This window comes from Pseudopipra pipra, chromosome W (assembly GCF_036250125.1).
Source record: "Pseudopipra pipra isolate bDixPip1 chromosome W, bDixPip1.hap1, whole genome shotgun sequence".
NCBI classification, from domain to species: domain Eukaryota; kingdom Metazoa; phylum Chordata; class Aves; order Passeriformes; family Pipridae; genus Pseudopipra; species Pseudopipra pipra.
This window is the reverse complement of record NC_087580.1, coordinates 36942220-36964603: the sequence shown is the minus strand read 5'-3', so window position 1 is coordinate 36964603 and position 22384 is coordinate 36942220. Positions and strand designations below refer to the sequence as shown.

Genomic DNA, 22384 nt, shown 5'->3' with positions numbered 1-22384 from the left:
AGACACATGTAGATCCCTGTTTTTATCTGTTTACAAAAGGGAGTTGGGACAGGGGGGGAGAGAGGAAGCAATTTCTCTCTCTGCTGTTGCTTTGAACTCTTCTGTTGGTATTGCTGGTTTTGCTGCTATATTTCTTGTCAGTCAACTGTTATTTTTTTCACTTGTACCTCCTTGTATTTTGTCTCTCTGTACTGGTGGGGAATAAAAGGAGAGTGAGTTCTTTTTATTGGAGTTCCAGCACCAATATGTGTCTTTAAACCAGGACAGGTTGCTCAAGGGTTCCCTGAAATTTGGCATAATTCACAAATGACTAGAAAATACTTTTTGTCCCATTATATAGAGAGCTCTTCTGCTTTGGTGTTCAAGGGCTGATCACTGAGAGGGATTTCATCAGGAAGTTGCTGCCAAGAGGATTTTGTACCATGGATTTTATCTGACACTCTGCATTCAGCCAACTTCCCATCCATATCTTCCACTTCTTCAGTCCAGCTCTCACCAGTCTGGCCATAAGGTCAGGACACCATGTCAAAGGCCTTGATAAAGTCTGGGCACAAAACATCCCCTTCTTTTGCCTCCCAGAGGGGTTCTGCAATCCCTGCCTTGTCCTTCCCATGCCTGGCAATGGCTGCAGGAGGACTTGCCCTATCCCCTTCCCTGCTGAGCCTGAGCAGTCTGGAACTCTGCCAACCCTCCTTGCTGCCCTGTTTGCAGACTGGTTCCATGTCTGCCTTTGCCAAGGCCCCAGGAAGCTCTGGGATGGCTCTGGCCTTTCCAAGGGTTTGGGAGAGGTCTCCCAGTGACACTGCCCAGCCTTCTCAATAGCCCTGACACCAAAACCTTTGCAGCATCACACACTGCCAGAGGAGTGCCCAGGACACAACACAGGTTGTCCTGGTGGTTCTGGAGTATTAGAATTGAGTTCTTCCTCGAGGCCAACCCCTCCAACTGGATATGAGTGCAGCTGAAAGGTTTCCTCAGCATTTTCCCCAGTGCTTCCCTGCCCTGAAGGTTTCTGGCCCTCAGGCTGGAGCTGAGGGGGTTGGGCAGGTGCCTGAGGAGGGGGTAGAACAAGGGCTGTGTCCAACTGTGCCAGGAGGGCTGTGCTGGGCAAGGATGAGGAGGCTGCAGAAAACAGTGGCACTGGGGAGGTGAGAGGAGCAGGTGGAGAGACCTTGTGCCTGCCCACGCTGGGCAGGAGCTGCCCCAGGATGGCAGCTCTGGAACACTCCCAGGATGTCCCTGTGAACAGGAGAGGAAGACTGGATCTGAAAATGAAAACCTGGAAAGCAGAGAGCAGGAGTGTCATGGTGTCACTGCAGGAGAGTTCCAGCCCTGGAGCAAGGTCACACAAGAAGTGACCCAGTCCATGCAGTGCCCTCAGAAGATCCCACAGCATCCTGGAGATGCTGGAAGGGAGCCCAGCTCTGCTTCACAAGTTCCCAGGGCCTGTCCCTGCCTGTGCTCCAAGGGCTTCCAGCCCCCAGGACTGTGCTCAGAGAGCACTCAGGCCTTACAGCGAGAAAGGGGCTCAGGAGGACAGCGTGGAAGTGGCAAGAGAGCAGCTCTGCAAAGACCAAGCCCTGCTGCTCCCTGGCAGTGCTGCTGGGCTGGGATTATTGTCCCCTTCCCATTTGCAAATACACCCTGTCCTGCAGTGTGTTGTCCTTTAGGAACATCTGAGAAGAAGGGTCTTGGACAAAGAAGGCACTGCAGGGTCCTTTATTTTGTTTAAATATTCAGAGAGCACAATTCATCATTTTTACATCTCTGGGTCAAATTCAATGGGTAGACACTAAATTAGAAGGCAGATGCATAATAATATTTAATTGCACAGAAAATTATTGCAAGAAGCACCCAATGACCTCCACGAGCAACCTGAGCAGGAAAGCTGGGTCATTAAGGAGTCCCATTCTGAATGCTACACAGCAAAAAACAGGCACTTTATTGCTCCTGAAAAGAATCCAGCCATCATTTTTCTCAGGGCATTTTTGAGCTCCTGATTCCTGAGGCTGTAGATTAAGGGGTTCAGTGCTGGAGGCACCACCGAGTACAGAACTGAAACCACCAGGTCCAGGGATTGGGAGGAGATGGAGGGGGGCTTCAGGTAGGCAAATGGGCCAGTGCTGACAAAGAGGGAGACCACGGCCAGGTGAGGGAGGGACGTGGAAAAGGCTTTGTGCCGTCCCTGCTGAGAGGGGATCCTCAGCACAGCCCTGAAGATCTGCACATAGGAGAAAACAATGAAAACAAAACAACCAAACGCTAAACAGACACCAACCAAAAGAAGCCCAATTTCCCTGCGGTAGCCTGAGTGTGAGCAGGAGAGCTTGAGGATGTGTGGGATTTCACAGAAGAACTGGCCCAGGGCATTGCCCTGGCACAGGGGCAGGGAAAATGTACTGGTTGTGTGCAGCAGAGAATTGAGAAACCCAGCAACCCAGGCAGCTGCTACCATGTGGGCACAAGCTCTGCTGCCCAGGAGGGTCCCGTAGTGCAGGGGTTTGCAGATGGCAACGTAGCGGTCGTAGCACATGATGGTGAGGAGGGAAAACTCTGCTCCAAGAAAGAAGACAAGCAGGAAGACCTGTGCAGCACATCCATGGTAGGAGATGGTTGTGGTGCCCCAGAGGGAATTGTGCATGGCTTTGGGGACAGTGGTGCAGATGCAGCCCAGGTCTGTGAGGGAGAGGTTGAGCAGGAAGAAGCCCATGGGGGTGTGCAGGTGGTGGTCACAGGCTACGGCGCTGAGGATGAGGCCGTTGGCCAGGAGGGCAGCCAGGGAGATGGCCAGGAAGAGCCAGAAGTGCAGGAGCTGCAACTCCCGCCTCTCTGTGAATGCCAGGAGGAGGAAATGGGTGAGGGAGCTGCTGTTGGGCATTTGCTGCTCCTTAGGACAGGGTCTGTTCAGAAAAGGAAAGCACAGGGAACAATTAAGACAACGCCCTCTCAGCAAAGCCAGTGCATTTTTCAGGGAAATCCCCTCCAAGTCAAGGCATTTCTTTTCTCTGGTTTGTGCTCTCTGAGGGTGCTGTGAGGAGCAGGAGCTCTGCCCATGTGCTGCCGAGGACTCAGCTTTGCTCTGCTGCAGTGCAGACATGGAGCTCGTTTGTGACGGCTCTCATGATCACAGGGGATATCACATGGAACCCAACTTTGATGGAAAAGTTCAATTCCTGTACTGTTGTCTTGGAGCAATTTGTACTGCAGAAGAGAGGCACAGTGTATCCTTAAAATAATTTTGACTGGGTTTTTTGGTTACAATCATAACACTTGGGGGTATTTTTTAGGGGCAAATTTTTCTGATGACAAATCTGACAAGTGTTGAGACAGGACATGAAGAAGGGTTGAGCTCTCCATTGCTTATTGCAGAGCCAGGAGAGCTGCAGTGCCTCTTAGTCTGTTTCCCATCTGCTCTGTACTTTCTCTTGGGCTGCCTTGAAAAGGACTTCACACACAGATTCATCCTTAAAAACCCCACCAAGATCTGTGCTGAGAGCAGGACAGCGCTGCTTGAAAGGGCAGCTCTGTGAAGTGTCCCCTGTGCCAGCCCAGAGGTGCAGCTGTGCTGGACAGAGCAGGACAGGAGCCCTCACGCAGAGAAGGCAAGGGCTGGCACAGGAGAGTGCCCATCCCCAAGGGAAGGCTCAGCACTGCCCAGAATCCTGTGTTCATCTCTGATCCTGCCTGAAATGTTCATGTCTGAGAGTAAAAGAGTTGGAATTTCAGTGCAGCCTCCTGAACTGAGAGAACAATGTCTCTGCTACAATGCCTGAGCAGGAAACACACCTCAGGACTAATTCCTTTCCTGTAGCCCCTGTCTTTTGTGAGCTTTGCAAAAAATTCTCCATTCAATATGGTGTAGTGGTCTGGAGATGTGAACAGGTCAGACCCTGCAAGAGCGAGACATGGCAAAGATCCTTCCTCAGCTGCCAGGTTTGCTCCTTGCCCACAGCCCTTCTGCCCCAGCCCTGGCAGCAGCTCCCCGGGCCGGCTGAGAGCTGCCCCTGGCAGGCAGCAGAGTCCCTGCCCAGCACAGCGCCCTGGGCTGCAGGACCCTACTCTGCCCCACAGCCCTGGGTACCCCTGGCTGCACCCCCGGCTTCACAGCTCTTCCAAAGTGCCCCAAAACAGCCCCCTGCTCACCCATCCCATCAGCTGGGGCTGGGCCAGCTTTAGGAGAAGCCTCCAGGAGCTGCCCCTGCACTGCCCTGCAGCCACAGACTCACCATGTGCAGCCCTGCCAAGATTCCTCCTACAGGGAGCTCTCAGCCCTCCTGCCAGTGCTGAGCCCCTTGAAGCTCTGTCTGTGCCCTGCTGGTGTCCCTGAGCTGCCCTGGCAGTGCCCTCAGCCCTGCTGGGCTGTGCAAAGGAGCTGCTCACCAGCAGAGCTGTCTCTTTGAAGCTCTTCTTGCTTGCCAGGAGCTTCCTGTGTGCCAGGAGCCCGGCCCAGCTCAGCAGCACAGCAACAGCCCCAGGCATTTCATGACCCTCAAGGGGGTTTGATGTTGTTTACATGAGACTCAGTCCCTGAGAGGAAGTTCAAACAACTTTTCAACAAGTCAAAGTGAGATGGAAACACTGAAGTTTCTTGTAGTGCTAATGAGTCTCACTGTGGGACACAACTGAGAACATGTCCCCAGGTTCCAGTTAGAGCAGAAATCTGCAGACAGTGATGACAAGGATGGACAAGCAAGGGAAAGGTGTCTCTGATGCTGAATAAACCTTGACTTGTTTTCTTAATCCAATGGGCTAAACCCTGACCCCCAGCTCCTGGGAAGGCAGATCCTGTCCCTGCCTCATTCCTCAGGGCTCTTCCTGGGGCACTGGAATGTGGGATGTGCAATGCCAAGGGCAGGACCATGGGATGGCACCTGCCAGGCTGCTGAGCAGGGACAAGGAGGCCATGAGGCCCCAGGGCTGCAAGGGCCACTCCCCTCCTCCTGGCATCAGGGGCACAGACAGCAGCCATGGCCAAAGGCCTGCAGAAGGTGGCTCTGTCAGGGCCTTTCAGCTTCTCCCCCTCCCTGTCTCCTCTCCAGCCCAGGCTGTCCTACGGTGTCCATGCCCTGCCCCTTTCCCTGCAGGCTGTCGTCATCCCCCCGGCTGCCCCACCTGGCTGGCACCTTCCTGCACTGACATCTCTGCGTCCTCCCTGGCTCTTCCTGCACACACAAAGCCTTGGGCTCATCCAGACTCCTCCTGGGTGACGTGTTCCAGCCCAGTGTTTTCCATGGAGTGAAATTCCTTTTTCCTCATGTCCACTCGGGACCTCCCCAGCTGCACTTGGCATTAATTCTTTCTTTCTCATGCTCTTTTCTGCTCTGACAAAAGGATCCACCATCTCTTAATCCTCCCTTCAAGCCCTCTCAGGGCTATCCTGTGCTGTCCTCAGTCTCCACACCATTGAGGCCACAGCTCCTTAGCCCCTCTTTAGTGCTCATGTGCTTGAGACCCTTAAAGCCCATCTTGAGAGATCTCTGGGCAGTCATTAATGTTTTTGCAGATGAAAATATCATGCTCAAAGCCTAAGTAAATCACAGTTGCCATGACAACCAGCATGCATTCCCACTGCTATGGTCAGTTACCATGGCAAATAGAATACATTCTCATTGCCACAGTCAGTTATCATGGAAACCATAATACATTGTCATTGCTATGGTCGGTTACCATGGCAACCATAATTGCTACAGTCATTTACTGTGGCAAACAGAATACTTCTCACTGCTATGGTCAGTTACCATGGCAAACAGCATATATTGTCATTGCCACGGTCAGTTACCAGAGCAACCATCACACATTCCCATTCCTACAGTCAGTTACCGTGGCAATGATCACACATTCCCACTGGTATGGTTGGTTACCATGGGAACCAGCTTACAGTCTCATTGCCATGGTCAGTTACCACGGCAACCATCATACACTGCCATTGGTACAGTCAGTTACCTTGGCAACTATCATACATTCCCGTTTCTATGGTCAGTTACTACAGCAACCATCATACTTCACACTGGTACAATTGATTACCATGGCAACCGTCACACATTCCCGTTCCTGCAGTCAGTTACCATGGCAAACATCACACATTCTTGTTTGTATGGTCAGTTACCATAACAAATATCATACATTCCCATTGCTACACACAGGTACCATGGCAACCATCACACATTCCTATTGCTATGGTCAGTTACCATGGCAACCATCACACATTCCTATTGCTATGCTCGGTTACCATGGTAACCATCATACATTCTCGTTGCTATGGTCAGTTACCATGGCAACCATCATACATTCCCATTCCTACAGTCAGTTACCATAGCAAACATCATACATTGCCATTTCTATGGTCAGTTACCCTGGCACCCATCATACAGTCCCACTGCTACTGTCATTTACCATGGCAACCATCATACAGTCGCGTTGCTACAGTCGGTCACTATGGCAACCAGCATACAATCAAATTGCTACGGTCGGTTACCATGGAAACCATCATACATTCCCATTCTTACAGTCACTTACCAAGGCAATCATTGTAAAGTCCCATTGCTATGGTCAGTTACCAAGGCAATCATCAAAGATTCCTGTTGCTACGGTCAGTTACCACGGAAACCACCATACATTCCCACCATCACACATCCCCATTACTGTGGTTGGTTACCATGGCAACCATCATACAGTCCACTGCTACAATCAGTTACCATGGCAACCATCATACAGCAGCATTGCTACGGTCAGTTAGCATGGCAACCATCTGAATTCCAGGTTCTATGGTCAGTTACCATGGCAACCAGCATACATTCCCATTCCCATGGTCAGTTACTATAAGAACCACCATACATTCCCATTGCTACAGCAGGTTACCATGGCAACCATCATACATTGTCATTGCTATGTTTAGTTACCATGGCAACCATCATACAGTCACTTTGCTATGGTTGGTTACCATGGCAACTAACATACATTCTCGTTGCTACGGTCAGTTCCCACGGAAAACACCATACGTTCCCTTTGCTACAGTCAGTTACCATGGCAACCAACATGCTTTCCACTAGTACAGTCCGTTACCATGGCAACCAGCATTGTCGTTTCTATGGTCAGTTACCATGGCAACCATCATTCATTCCCGTTGCTACAGTCAGTTACCATGGCAACCATCATACTGCCCACTGCTACGGTCAGATACCATGGCAAACAGCATCCATTCCCATTGCCATAGTTGGTTACCATGGCAACACTCTTACATTCCCATTGCTATGGTCTGTTACCATGGCAACCATCATTCATTCCAGTTGCTACAGTCAGTTACCATGGCAATCATCATAGTTCCCACTGCTGCGGTCAGTTACTATAAGAACCACCATACATTCCCATTGCTACAGCAGGTTACCATGCCAATCATCATACATTAGCATTGCTATGGTCGGTTACCATGGCAACTAACATACATTCTCTTTGCTATGGTCAGTTCCCACGGAAAACACCATACATTCCCATTGCTACAGTCAGTTACCATGGCAACCAACATACTTTCCACTGGTACAGTCCGTTACCATGGCAACCAGCATACATTGTCGTTTCTATGGTCAGTTACCGTGGCAACCATCGTACTTCCCACTGCTATGGTAAGATACCATGGCAAACAGAATACATTCCCATTGCCATAGTTGGTTACCATGGCAACCATCATTCATTCCAGTTGCTAGGGTCAGTTACCATGGCAAACATCACACATTCCTCTTGCTACAGTCAGTTACCATGGCAACCATCACACATTTCCATTGCTTTGGTCTGTTACCATGGCAACCATCGCACATTCCAGTTGCTAGGGTCAGTTACCATGGCAACCATCATACATTCTTATTGCTACAGTTGGTTACCATGGCAACCAGCATACATTTCCATTGCTACGGTCAGTTACCACAGGAACCATAATACTTCCCGCTGGTACAGTCAGTTACCATGGCAACCATCATACACTCCCATTGCTATGGTCAGTTACCATGGCAACGAGCATACATTTTTCTTTCTACAGTCACTTACCATGGCAACCATCATGCATTCTTACTGCTATGGTCGGTTACCATGGCAACCAGCATACATTCCCGTTTCTACAATCAGTTACCACGGTAACCATCATACTTCCCACTGCTACGGTCGTTTACCATTGTAACCATCATACATTCCGGCTTCTATGGTCGGTTACTATGATAACCATCATACATTCAAGTTGCTATGGTCAGTTACCATGGCAACCATCATATTTTCCTTTGGTACAGTCTGTTACCATGGCAACCAGCATACATTGTCATTGCCATGGTCAGTTACCATGGCAACCATGACACATTCCCATTGCTACGGTTGGTTACCATGGCAACCATGACACATTCCCATTGCTACGGTTGGTTACCATGGCAAGCATCAATCATTCCCGTTGCTACAATCACCATGGCAACCATCACACATTTCCATTGTTACGGTTTGTTACCATGGCAACCATCATAGATTCGCATTGCTATGCTCGGTTACCATGGCAACCATCATAAAGTTACATTCCTATGGTTGGCTACCGTGGTAACAAGGATACATTCCTGTTGCTACAGTCAGTTACCATGGAAGCCAGCATACATTCCCGTTGCTACAGTCAGTTACCACAGGAACCATCATACTTCCCACTGGTACAGTCAGTTACCATGGCAACCATCATACATTCTCATTGATACTATCAGTTACCGTGGGAACCATCATACCTCTCACTGGTACAGTCAAATACCATGGCAACCATCACACATTCCTGTTCCCATGGTCAGTTACCATGGCAAACATCACACATTACCATTGCTATGGTCGGTTACCATGGCAACCAGCATACCTTTCAATTGTTACAGTCAGTTACCATGGCAACCATCAGACATTTCCATTGCTATGGGCAGTTACTATGGTAACCTCTTGATTCCTCTTGGACAGAAGCAGATGCAGATGAGCCTCCCTGTCTTCCACCAGCCTGGCAGCTGTGCTCTAAAGGCCTGTGTCCCAAGGGGTGTCTTCACCAAGACTCTGCACAAACCTCTGGGACTCTTTCCATCCTGTCATGGCGCCTTTCCAGTGAATTCCAGGGTTATCAAAGACAACTTGAATGGGCTCTTTGTCTCACTCCACAAGGTCACCCAAACCAGTCTCTCCTCTTACCCTCACCCACAAAAGTTCACCCAAGTTGTTCATCCCCTAGAGCAGCTCCACAGGTCCCAGAAGCTCCTTCCTGCTGAGGACACCTCTCTCCTGTGTCCTCTTTGTCTCCTGTGTCTCCTTGGCCTTCTCTCCCAACCCATCACAGACCTGCAACCTGGGAACTGTCTCAGCAGGCCTGGGCTGTTATTGCCTGCAAGTGGAATGAAGAGAGACTTGGGGCTGCAGCTCCTCCTGCCTGTGCCCCACATGCAGGGCATTGGGGCCTGTCTGGCTGCAGCCCCTCAGCGGGGGCACCGGGATAAGAACAGACTTGCAGTGGGGAAAGCTGCTCTGAAAGCCCCGAGAGCTGGGCTGTGCAGAGGCTTTGCTGACAGTGGCCTTGGGGGTGGACGTGCTGGGACTCAGGCCCAGGGGGAAAATCGCAGGCCTGATCCCTGAGGAGATCAGCACATGCTGCTGAAATGCTGGGGGAGAGCAGAGCCAGCAGAGGGAGGGAACAAGTGTGGACAGCCTGGGCTGATGTGCTTTGGACTCGTGCCTGGCCCGGCCTTGGCTGGGCAGAGAAGGGACAGCCTTTGTGTCCCTGCAGGGCTGGGATTCACTCCCTGCCCCAAAGGCCCCCAATGTGTCTGAGAAGCCCTGGGTGGTGCCTGTCCCACAACTGCTGGGAATGGGGACGGGGTCCCTGCACAGGCCCTGTGCTGTCCAGGGCAGCTGCTGCACTTGTGCTGCAGAGCCCTGGCACCTCCCCTGGCACTACAGGCCCCTCTTTGGCTGTTCAGTCCAGGCTCTGCTGCCCTGAATGAGGTTCAGCAGTGAAGGGATGTCCAGGAGACAACTGCCATTGTACTCTGAGGACATGTAGAAAATACCCTGCTAAAGAACAGCAGAGAGACCTCTCTCCCTGTGCCACCTGACTCCATTTGGTCACCTGAGCACCTCTAGGGGCTGCCCTGGACAGAAGGAACAGTGACAGGTTCCCCTGTCCTACCTGTGGGCACCTTCTGCCACTGAAGTTGGCCAAAGCAATGTCCCAGCAGCCTCCAAGAAGATCCCACAGCTGCTGCCCTGTCCCTAGGAACTGCTCCACTGGAGCCTGCAGTTCCCAGCAGGAATCTCGGTCACCTCTGGCCCCTCAGAAGGAACCAGGGCTTTGTGTCCCAGCAGGTCACTCCTGGCTTTGGTCTTCATTCATTCCCATGGGAGCTGGGACAAGGAATCACCTGCAGGGGCCTGTTTTGGGCCCACTGAAGTGGGGCAGGAGGAATCCCAGCCCATGGGGGTTGTGGAGGGAGCTGAGTGTCCTTGTGGCCCCAGGTCTGCAGAGCCACAGTGAGACACCTCTGTTGACTCAGCTGAGTCCCTTCCCTCTGTGTCCCTTCCCTCAGTGCAGGTGAAGGAGATCCCTCCTGGGCACTATCTGGGTTTCCTGTCTAATGATGGGACATGAAAAGGGGACTCTTGGACTTAACTCTGTGTCTGTCTGGAGAAATGACTGTGCTGAAAGAAGTGTCTGTGCCCAGCTGAGAGAAGGCACATCATTATTTCCTTCAGCTGTGTGCCAGCAGGTTCCCCTGGAGCCCCAGGGACAGCTCGAGGGAGCCCAGAGGGACAGAGAAAGGGCTGCCTGGGGCTGTTGCTGTGCTGCTGAGCTGGGCCAGGCTCCTGGCACACAGGGAGCTCCTGGCAAGCAAGAAGAGCTTCAAAGAGACAGCTCTGCTGGTGAGCAGCTCCTCTGCACAGCCCAGCAGGGCTGAGGGCACTGCCTGCAGCACCCAGGACACAGGAGAGAAGGCAGAGAGATGAGAGGCAGCCACGGCTGGGAGGTGACTGAGCTCTCACCACGGGAGAAACCTTCCCAGGATTTGAAGGAAGAATTCTCTGGCTGTAGGAAAGTTCAACTTGCCTTCCTGGAGGGATCTCCTAAAGCTGGCAAATCTCACAGCTTCTAGGATCTTTCAGCAGGACTCTCCCAGTTGCTGCAGTGCAGAGGAAGTGGCCATATGGCAGAGCAGGGCAGGAGCTGCAGGCAGCAAGGGCAGAGAGGAGAAGGGAGCAGGAGGTTCAAGGGATCCTGGGCTGGGAGGACAGGGCAGAGCTGCTCAGGGCAGGAACCTTGCCAGCCCTTTGCCACGGTCAGGCTCTCGCTGCAGAGCAGTGCAGGTGAGTTCCTGCAAGTGCCTCTCCCAGCTGCCAAATGGCAGCAGTGGCAGGAGCTGTCAGGATGGCTCTGCTGGATTTGCTGGGGTGCAGCAGGAGAAGCTGCTGCAGAGCAGGACTTGCTGCTGCCCCATCAGAGGCCCAGGGCCAGAAGGTTCCCTGTGCCAGGGCTGGCTGTGGGGTGGGAAGGTGGGGGTGCAGCCAGGGGTGCCCAGGGCTGTGGTGCAGAGCAGGGTCCTGCCCCCAGGGCTCTGTGTGCTGGGGCAGGGACTCTGCTGCCTGCCAGGGGCAGCTCTCAGCCCGGCCAAGGAGCTCCCACGGGGCTGGGGGAGAAGGGCTGTGGGGAAGGAACAGCTCCTGGGAGGGCAGAGCAGGGCAGAGTCCTTCTGATCTTCAAAGTGTGCTGCAGAAATGAGGGCCGGACACAGCTCCAGAATAAAGCAGGAAATTTCCCAGAAGGTATTTCCAAGAGGCACAGACAGACAGGAGGTACCTTCAAGAGAATGAACCAGTTCTTTCAGTGTTATACTCTGGGTTGTCTGGGTGCTGACTGCGACAAGGGAAATGAATCTCTGAGCACAGGAGGAGACACTGAAACTTGAACTCTGTTAGATTAGAGGGGATTGAACCTGAGAGTGTCAGACATCAAAACTGTCTTATAGACAGCATCAGTGTCACTTTTTCAGCCCTGGGCCCAGGGAAGCAGCTGCTGGCAGGGACAGCTCCAGGCAGCAGAGCCCTGGGCAGGGAGTGGGGTGCAAGTGCTCCCAAAGGCCTTGGGGAGGGGGTGTTAAGGCAGCTCTGGGGCCCTTCCCTGCAGCTCTGCTGGGCACTGGGTGCTGGGCAATAGAAATGAGGATTCCTGCAGTGGAAAAGAACTTTCCCAGGTGTGATGGTAGAAATAGAAAACACAGGTGCAATTATTCTAACTTCAGACTAAGTTTCTGCTCTGCAGCCCCAGCTCTTCTGATTCATTACAGTAGAGATGGAACTTTTGTATTCAAGGTCTCTTACATCTGACATTCCTTGTGTGTGTGAGAGCTCTACCAAAAAATTCCATGTCCCCCTGGACCAGAGCAAAACTGACTCCTTGGCAGTGCATTTGGTGACATTTGACACATTGATTTCTTGTAGAAATGGAGTGGCTTTTTCACAGAGGTCTGTCTTAACTGTTCCCCGTCCTTTCCTTTTTTGAACAGACCCTGTGCTAAGAAGCAGCAAATGTCCAACAGCAGCTCCCTCACCCAGTTCCTCCTCCTGGCATTTGCAGACAGGCGGGAGCTGCAGCTCCTGCACTTCTGGCTCTTCCTGGCCATCTCCCTGGCTGCCCTCCTGGCCAACGGCCTCATCCTCAGCGCTGTAGCCTGTGACCACCACCTGCACACCCCCATGGGCTTCTTCCTGCTCAACCTCTCCCTCACAGACCTGGGCTGCATCTGCACCACTGTCCCCAAAGCCATGCACAATTCCCTCTGGGACACCACAACCATCTCCTACATGGGATGTGCTGCACAGGCCTTTCTGCTTGTCTTCTTTCTTGGAGCAGAGTATTCCCTCCTCACCATCATGTGCTACGACCGCTACGTTGCCATCTGCAAACCCCTGCACTACGGGACCCTCCTGGGCAGCAGAGCTTGTGCCCACATGGCAGCAGCTGCCTGGGCCACTGGCTTTCTCATTGCTCTGCTGCACACAGCCAATACATTTTCCCTGCCCCTGTGCCAGGGCAATGCCCTGGGCCAGTTCTTCTGTGAAATCCCACACATCCTCAAGCTCTCCTGCTCACACTCAGGCTACCTCAGGGAAATTGGGCTCACTGTGGTTATTGCCTGTTTAATGTTTGGTTGTTTCATTTTCATTGTGTTCTCCTATGTGCAGATCTTCAGGGCTGTGCTGAGGATCCCCTCTCAGCAGGGACGGCACAAAGCCTTTTCCACGTCCCTCCCTCACCTGGCCGTGGTCTCCCTCTTTGTCAGCACTGGCCCATTTGCCTACCTGAAGCCCCCCTCCATCTCCTCCCCACCCCTGAATCTGGCACTATCAGTTCTGTACTCGGTGGTGCCTCCAACACTGAACCCCTTCATCTACAGCCTGAGGAACCAGGAGCTCAAGGATGCCCTGAGGAAACTGATAACTGGGTGTTTTTCAGAAGCAATAAACTCTCCTTCTTCTGCGTGTTATTTACCACATTAAAGGCCAATCCTGTTATGGACTTCATTAAAGGCCCACCATACCTTCTCTATTTTTTACTTCTGATAGGAGTGTGATTTTTGTGAGAATTTGTTCACATCAAAAAATCTGTATATCTATAATTATATCTATAAGGATATATATAAATATCTTTTTATATATAAACACCATTTTCAATTCAGTGTTTGCCTTTCTAGCCTGGCCCACAGGCTGTACAAATTGGCAATTGTACTCACTGTCTGCTTAAACCAAATAAAGAACTCTGCATCAACTTGTTTGCCTGACATCTTTCCTCTCTGACTTCTCTGCAGCTGCAGGGTCGGTGCCTCTGTGCAGAACTGGGCCAGAAAAGAGTCCCAGCAGAGCAGCACTGCCAGGGAGCAGCAGCCCTTCTCCTCCATGGCCACCTCTTCTTTCCCTTCCATGCTGTCCTGCAGAGCCCTGTGTTCCTGGAGGCCTCAGTGCTCTGGCAGTCGGTCCCAGTCCTGCTGCAGGACTGTCCAGGGACTGCAGGCAGGGACAGCCACGGGCACTGCTGGCACAGAGCTGACCTCTGCAGCAGCACTGCCATCCTGCAGGGGCATCTCCTCAGGCCAGGGCCTCAAAGCTTCCATCTGCTTTCCACTTTGCTCTCCAGGATGTGCCCAACACAACGCCCTGCAGAGGAAACCAGCAGTGACCAGCACAAGGGTGGGAGTGCTCAGGGTGGGGGCACCCAGCAGTGCCCTGGCACAGCCAGCGCCGCTCCCAGCACTGGCCTCTCACCCCAGGCCATTGGGCTTGTTCTTCCCTCCAAGGAGGGACATCAAATGACCAGCTCAGGAGTCCATGTTTGCACTGCATGTACAAGACATGCCCCTGTGTCACGGCTTGGGGCTGGGGGGGTGGAAGGCTTAAACAAAGTTGATGGCAGAAGCCGTCTCGTTGAGCTACGAGGGGCAGAAAGGACCCCCTTGCTTTTTAAATTCCTTCTCAGAGAGGAGTCTGGCTGTGGCTAGATCCAATCTCAGGCTCAGATTTTGGTTTTGACTGAAGGAATTATAAAGGTGTGATTAAATCACTTTGTCCTGCAGGTTTTAGGGATGGCAAATCAGAAATATTTCTAGAAAATTAATTTATTTATTATGACAAATGAACAGAAAATTGATCAGACAAGTGAATAGGTGAAAGACCTTAAACAGAATTATTTACTACACAGTATAAAAGCCAAAACCGCCTAGTAGCATAGTGTAAGATAGGACAGTGCAGTCTATCAAAGTCATTCTATAAAGCAATTGGATCAAAGCCAGCAAAAAGAAACAATCCTGAAGCAGAGATTGGGGTAACTCACTCCACAATGACAGGGGGTAGTTCTCTCTCTTTCACTTAACCCCTGGGCAGTGACCATGAAGAGCTGTCCCTGCTTCATGGCAGAAGCTCCACACACTTCAAGGAAGTCTGTGGAAGAATCTGCCCCATGACAGTTGAACGGGGCTTTTATAGTTATCAAGGGTTTGACTGCCAGACATATTTGCAGGCCAGGAAGCAGCTTATCTGTCAAATCTTGTTTCAAAAAGCAGGATGTGTGTTTGAAGTTTCATGAAGCATTTTGGGTTTAGCATAATTCAACATTAAAAACAGCACCTTGACAGGAGCAGTAACTCATCACAGAGAGTGTGCATTGTTTGCATTCTCTGACCATTTTTTAGGTATTATCAGAGCAGAACATCCTGCCAGAAACGGCCCCATTGATTCCATGAGGTTGCAAAAACTCTCAGGGTTCATTTGGTTCCATGAGGTCCCTCAGTGTCACAATGGCCCTGATGATTTCATGAGTTTCCACTATGCCCTAGGATTCCCTTGGTTCCTCAAGGCCCTGCAGTGTCACAATGGACCTTTGATTCCACGATGTTCCAAAATATCCCAGGGTTCCCTTGGCTCCAAAAGGCTCCCCAGTGTCCCACCGGCCCCTGGATTCAAGGAGGCCCTGCAGTGTCCCAATGGCCACTCAGTTCCATGAGCTCCTGTTCTGGTTTACCTCAATTTCTGTGGCATCGGAGGTGCTGCCCCTCGGGACACATTGTCAATAAACCATCCAGCTGACTTGGATGAGTGTAAGAGCTGGGGAACACAGGATAATCAGTCATCCCCTGAACACCTTGGAAAATTCCCTGCCTGACCCGTAACACAAATAGAAGAGTTTGGATGCGATTCCCAAATAGTTTGGAAACTCCAGTCATTCCTGACACCAGGATGGAAATTCACCAGATAACTAAAGCCAGTCCCCTTGGGAGCCCACAACCAGCGGGGCTGAGGGAGGCCCTGGCAGCTCCCCAGCACCTCCCTCTCAGTGGGACACCTCTGGCAGCCTCTCCCAGCTCGGGAACCCTCCAGTTTGCAACACTCCAAAGACCCTCACTGATGCCCAGGACAATTCTGATGCCCCTCAACAAACACTCCTCCAGCTGTGACCCTTGTCTGGTGGGAAACACAAAGGGATTTGGGGGAGTGTTTCCCTGACAACAAGGAGAATTTGGGAGAGGGACCTTTCCACACCCAGCTCTTGATGTGTCCACACATCTCTGCCTGGGTGTGGGTGTGAATTGACTGTGGTGGGAATGTTGTTATTGTGAATCTATAATTCAGTCACTGTTAAAATTGTAGCACATGCTATTGAATCACCTGGTAACTGTTCAATTGGTCAATGATTAAGTGCCCCCTTGTCTTTGGATCCAAATCCTTGCATCCCAAGGCTCTGTGTAAATCATTCTCTTTCATAAAAAAAAATATATATTTTTTGTGACTTCCACTTTAAAATCTTCCTCCTTAGCTAAGCTACAAAACAACTCTAATTAGTTGTTGACATGAAGACAAATAATGGAAGAGAAACAAATTGTTTTTCTGTGTTTTAATGAGCCCCACGGTGTGTTTGCAGCCCAGCCCATGATCCTGAGGTGCTGAGAGAAGATTGAAGCAGCTGCTGAAGAAGTCAGAAGCCAAAGTCCAAGTGCCTTGAAGCATTGCTGGGCCCCACTGAGGGCAGGCCCTGACAAAGCCTCCCCAGGGACTCCTTGGAGCAGCTCCTTGGAGGCCAGGAGTGCAGGCAGACAAAGGCTCTGGGCAGGCCCCTGGAATGCTGAGCAAAGCCTGCCTTGGTTTTGTGGAGCACAAAGGCCAAGGCCTGAGCCCCAGGCCCTGGCCCAGCAGATCCTGTCCCTCCCGGCTGGCTCAGGGCTGTTTGGGGGGCACTGGGATGGGAGGGGGAGCAACAACAAAGACCCAAAACTGGGCAACCCCTGCCAGGCTCCTGAGGGAGGGGCGAGGCAGAAACCAAGGGCAGAACCTGCCAGGCAAGTTGGTTGTGGTGGCCTGAGTGGCAGAGGCAGCTGCCAGAGGCAAGGGGACAAAGGCCTGGGTGCCTTTGGGCCTTGCAGCCCTGCCAGAGCCCTTGGCCATCTCTCCTGCAGGCTGTCCTGCCCTGGCCCTGCTGCTGCTCTGGCCTTGCAGGCTGCACACACCCCTCCTGCTTTCCCACCCCCTCCCAGCAGCATTTCTAGACCCTCCCTGATGTCTCTGCACCAGCTCTGGCTGTTGCCATGTGCACTTGGCCTTCTGAACTTGGATCCTGAGCCCCTGTGCCACAGGACATCCCTCCCAGAGCCCAGGCCCTTCTCCTGGGGGTCACTGCAGAGCTGAGCAGATTCAGGTCACCTCCCATTCCTCTGCCAACCCCCTGGGCCTGCTCTGGGCCCTGCAGGTCCTTGCCCTGCTCCCAAGGGCTGTGGGGGTGCTTAATGGTCAGGGCTTGGGGTTTAGAGCTCAGGGTTGGGATTAGGCAGAACTTTGGGAGGTTTGTGGTTCTGCTGGCAGTGTCTGGTCCATGATTAGTGTTTTGGGCTGGGTTAAGATTAAAGTTTGGCTTTTCATACCAACAATGCAGGTTTGGGATTGGGGTGGGCATTGGAGTACAAATAAGAGTCTGGAGTTCTGGGTTTGGGCTTAGCCTTTGAGGTCAAGTTGAGGTTGGGATTAGAGCAGTGGATTCCTTTCATTGGGAGGGGCAGCACTTTTGGATTGGGGCTTGAGGTTAGAAATAGCGTAAAAGTCCATCAGGAGTGTTTGCACAGTCAGTGTTTCAGCACCCCGAGCCTTAACTGAACCTGTTTTTACCTCATAAAATTCGTTCCCCTCTGTTGGACAAGCCCCTCTTTCCTTCCCCAAATATCCAATCCTTTTTTTCTCAGTTGCTCCTAATGTCCCCCAAACTTCCATCTGGGTGGGCTCAGCTTTGTGATGACACTGTGCAACCTCATGGAATCAAGGGGCCATTGTGGCACTGCAGGGCCTCATGGAAACTAAGGAACACAGGGACACTGTGGTGTGAAATCTTGTAGAATCAGGGGCCGTTTAATATCTGGGGCCTTGTGGAACAAAAAGAACCCTGAAACATTTTGGAACCTCATGGAATCAAGGGGCCATTGTGTCACTGTGGTGCCTCATGGAAACAAAGGAACCCTGGGACACAGTGGAACCTCATAAAATCAAGAGGCCACTGCGACACTACAGGGCCCTTTTGGAGCCAAATGGACCTTGGGACACTGGGGAACCCAACGGAATCAAGGGGCCATTGTGACACTGGGGAAACTCGTGGAAAAAGGGAACCTAGAGACACTATGCAACTTCATGGAATCAAGGGGTCATTGTGACACTGAGGACACCACATGGACTCAAGGGACCACTGTGACACTACAGGGCATTATGGTGCCAAAGGAACCTGGGGACACTGTGCAATCACATGGAATTGGGGTGCCATTGTGTCACTGCAGAACCTTATGGAATCAAGAGGCCATTTGGACAGTGCAGGCTCTCCCTGGGACACTGCAAATCAAGGAGGCATTGTGACACTGTGACACTATGGACCTGAGGACACTGTGGAAACTCATGGAATCCAGGGGCCGTTTTGACCCTGCAGGGCCCTATAGAGCCAAAGAAACTTGTGGAGAAATTGGAACCTCATAGAATCAGGAGTCATTATAACACTGCAGGGCCTTATGGAACCAAAGGAATGCGGGAATACTGTGGAATCTCATGGAACCAAGGGGCCACTGTGATACGCGAGGCCTCTTTGGAACCAAAGGAACCCTGAGACATCTCAGACCCTCATGGAACCAAGGGCCAATAGTGAGAGTGAAGAGCCTCCTGGAACCACTGTGCATCCCCAGAACTCCATGGAATCAAACAGAGCTGCTGCCTCCCCCCCGCCGCCACACAGACCGGAGTCGCCGGCTCTGCCCCGCTTGGACACCTCTGGAGTCAGCGTGTTCTTGGGCAGCACAACTGATCTCAGACCAGAGAGTTTCCCACTTTTTGCTTTGCCCCCTCTTTTCCCCAGGCACAGGGCAGCCTCTTCCTATGGCCCCTCTGCTCACACAGGGTGTCCTGCTCTTCTCCTGGCACATCCCATCTCCCCACAGACCCTTTCCCCAGGGGAACACGTCTGTGCTGGCCTGAGTAGCCCTTCCTGCACCTCCTGCCCATGCTCCCCACAGCCCCCGAGCTGGGGGGGCTGCTCTGCAGAGCACGGGGGCTGTGGGGCCCAGGACCATGGGGGACTCTGTTGGGCTGTGCTGCTCAAGCTGGGAGGCAGAGCCAGCTGATGGTGCTCCCTGCCACTGACCACCTCCCACAGAGGCTCCTGTGTGGCCATGGAGGGGGCTCAGAGGGGCCCTACCTTGTTCCAGAGCTGGGACATGGCTTTGGGGGCTGCTCTTGAGCAACCTGTGGAAATTCACTGAGGGGAACACAAGTCACTTGCAAGAGTTTTCCCTGTACCTGCTGTGTCTCCTGGGCTTGCAGAGCTCTGTTTGCCACTTCACAGCAAGATTTAGTACTTGATCTCTTTGTGACTCCACCCTGGGCAGGATTCTGCTCCAGGGCCCCATTCCCTGCTGACTGGATGGGACGGGCTGTCCCTGCAGATCCTCTGTGCTCTCCTGCACTTCCTGAGTTCCTACAGACAAGTCCTCACCTGCCATCAGAGCCCTCACAAGCTGCAGAACCCCAGGCAGGTGACTTGGAGATCATTTGTCATCTCCATTGGCCATTGGCCACCAACACACAACATCTGAACCAGCCCTCAGTCCCTGAAGTCTCAGTGGGTCCCTGACCTCACTGCACTGTCTCCATGGAAAAACAAGCAAAGCAACAAGACTTTGGAGAGTCTAATCCTTGGACTTCTTCTCCATACCAGTGTTGGGAAAAGACCTCAGCCCTCAGGAAGTGCCTGGAGGGGAACCCCTTTGCTGCTGGAACTGCTGTTGTGGAGCCCAGCCCTGTCCCAGCAGTGCCCAGGGCCTGTCCCTGCCTGTGCTCACAGGCCTGACCCACAGCAGGACAGTGACTGAGCTGCCAGAGCACTCAGGCCTTGGGCACGGACAGGAAAGGAGAGGGTGGGAGTGCAAAGAGAGCAGCTCTGAACAGACCCAGTTCTGGTGCTCCCTGGCAGTGCTGGGACTCTTTTCCTCCCCAGATCTGCAAATATGGAAATGTCCTCCAGCTTCAGGGGAGGTGTTGGAGGAAGAATCTGGAAAAAAGAATTTGTGTCCTTTCTTCCACTCAGAGATTGTGATTCCTCATGTACAAACTAACACAGGGAGGATGTTTGACAAATACCTTGCTGCACAAACTTTTATTTTGTTTAAATGCACACAAAGCATGACTCCTCATTTCTATATTTTGTGGGTGAAAAAAAAGAGGTAGAGGGTGAATTTGATGGGATGAAGAATAAAATTTCAGTGTTAATGACATGAACAGAGGGAAAAAACATGGAAGCCCCCAACCCAAAAACTACGAAAAGCTTTAGAAGGCAGGCTGGGCCCAAAATATGTTACACAATGAGTGTTCTGCAGAAGAAAAGAGGTAGGTTACTGCTTCTTAAAAAAAACATCCAGTCATCATTTTCCTCAGGGCATCCTTGAGCTCCTGGTTCCTCAGGCTGTAGATGAGGGGGTTCAGTGCTGGAGGCACACTGAGTACAGAACTGCCACCACCAGGTCCAGGGATGGGGAGGAAATGGAGAGGGGCTTTAGATGGGCAAATGTGGCAGTGCTGATAAACAAGGAGACCACAGCCAGGTGAGGGAGGCAGGTGGAAAAGGCTTTGTGCCGTCCCTGCTGAGAAGGGATCCTCAGCACAGCCCTAAAGATCTGCACATAGGAGAAAACAATGAAAATGAAACAACCAAACATTAAACAGGCACTAACCCCAATGAGCCCAATTTCCCTGCGGTAGCCTGAGTGTGAGCAGGAGAGCTTGAGGATGGCAGGGATTTCACAGAAGAACTGGCCCAGGGCATTGCCCTGGCACAGGGGCAGGGAAAATGTATTGGCTGTGTGCAGCAGGGCAATGAGAAACCCAGTGGCCCAGGCAGCTGCTGCCATGTGGGCACAAGCTCTGCTGCCCAGGAGGGTCCCGTAGTGCAGGGGTTTGCAGATGGCAACGTAGCGGTCGTAGCACATGATGGTGAGGAGGGAAAACTCTGCTCCAAGAAAGAAGACAAGCAGGAAGACCTGTGCAGCACATCCATGGTAGGAGATGGTTGTGGTGCCCCAGAGGGAATTGTGCATGGCTTTGGGGACAGTGGTGCAGATGCAGCCCAGGTCTGTGAGGGAGAGGTTGAGCAGGAAGAAGCCCATGGGGGTGTGCAGGTGGTGGTCACAGGCTACGGCGCTGAGGATGAGGCCGTTGGCCAGGAGGGCAGCCAGGGAGATGGCCAGGAAGAGCCAGAAGTGCAGGAGCTGCAGCTCCCTCCTGTCTGCGAATGCCAGGAGGAGGAACTGGGGCATGGAGCTGCTGTTGGACATTTGCTGTTCCTTAGGACAGGGTCTGTTCAGAAAAGGAAAGCACAGGGAACAGTTAAGACAGCCCCCTCTCAGCAAAGCCAGTGCAGTTTTCAGGGAAATCCCTCCAAGTCAAGGCATTTCTTTTCTCTGGTTTGTGCTCTCTCAGGGTGCTGTGAGGAGCAGGAGCTCTGCCCATGTGCTGCCAAGGACTCAGCTTTGCTCTACTGCAGTGCAGATATGAAACTGGTTTGGGACAGCTCTCATGATCATAGGGGATGTCACATGGAACCCAGCTTTGATGGAAAAACTCAATTCCTGTACTGTTGTCTTGGAGCAATTTGGGCTGCAGAAGGGAGGCACAGTGTATCCTTAAAATAATTTTGACAGGATTTTTTGTTTACAATCATAACACCTGGGGTGTTTTTTTAGGGGCAAATTTTTCTGATGACAAATCTGAACAGTGTTGAGACAGGACAGGCAGAAGGGCTGAGCTCTCCATTGCTTATTGCAGAGCCAGGAGAGCTGCAGTGACTCTCAGACTGTTTCCCATCTGCCCTGCACTTTCCCTTGGGCTGCCTTGAAGATGACTTCACACACAGATTCATCTTTAAAAACCCCACCAAGATCTGTGCTGAGAGCAGGACAGCGCTGCTTGAAAGGGCAGCTCTGTGAAGTGTCCCCTGTGCCAGCCCAGAGGTGCAGCTGTGCTGGACAGAGCAGGACAGGAGCCCTCCTGCAGAGAAGCCAAGGGCTGGCACAAGAGAGTGCCCACCCCCAAGGGAAGGCTCAGCACTGCCCAGGATCCTGTGCTCATCTCTGATCCTGCCTGAAATATTCACCTCTGAGAGTAAAAGACTTGGAATTTCAGTGCAGCCTCCTGACCTGAGAGAACAATGTCTATGCTACAGTGCCTAAGCAGGAAACACCCATCAGGACTAATTCCTTTCCTGTAGCCCCTGTCTTTTGTGAGCTTTGCAAAACATTCTCCATTCAATATGGTGTAGTGATCTGGAGCTGTGAGCAGGTCTGAC

At 52.1% G+C, this 22384-nt stretch overlaps 2 protein-coding genes across 2 annotated transcripts in view; one reads left to right on the top strand and one right to left on the bottom strand.

Annotated features, from left to right (window-relative positions):
* LOC135405269 (zinc finger protein 160-like) overlaps nt 1-22384 on the top strand; it is a 292050-nt gene that overhangs the window by 31434 nt on the left and 238232 nt on the right. The window lies entirely within an intron of this gene.
* Nucleotides 20523-21438, bottom strand: LOC135405514 (olfactory receptor 14A16-like). The gene has a single exon (XM_064640219.1). It carries the CDS (start codon nt 21372-21374, stop codon nt 20523-20525), a length of 852 nt encoding a protein of 283 aa, XP_064496289.1. The 5' UTR covers nt 21375-21438.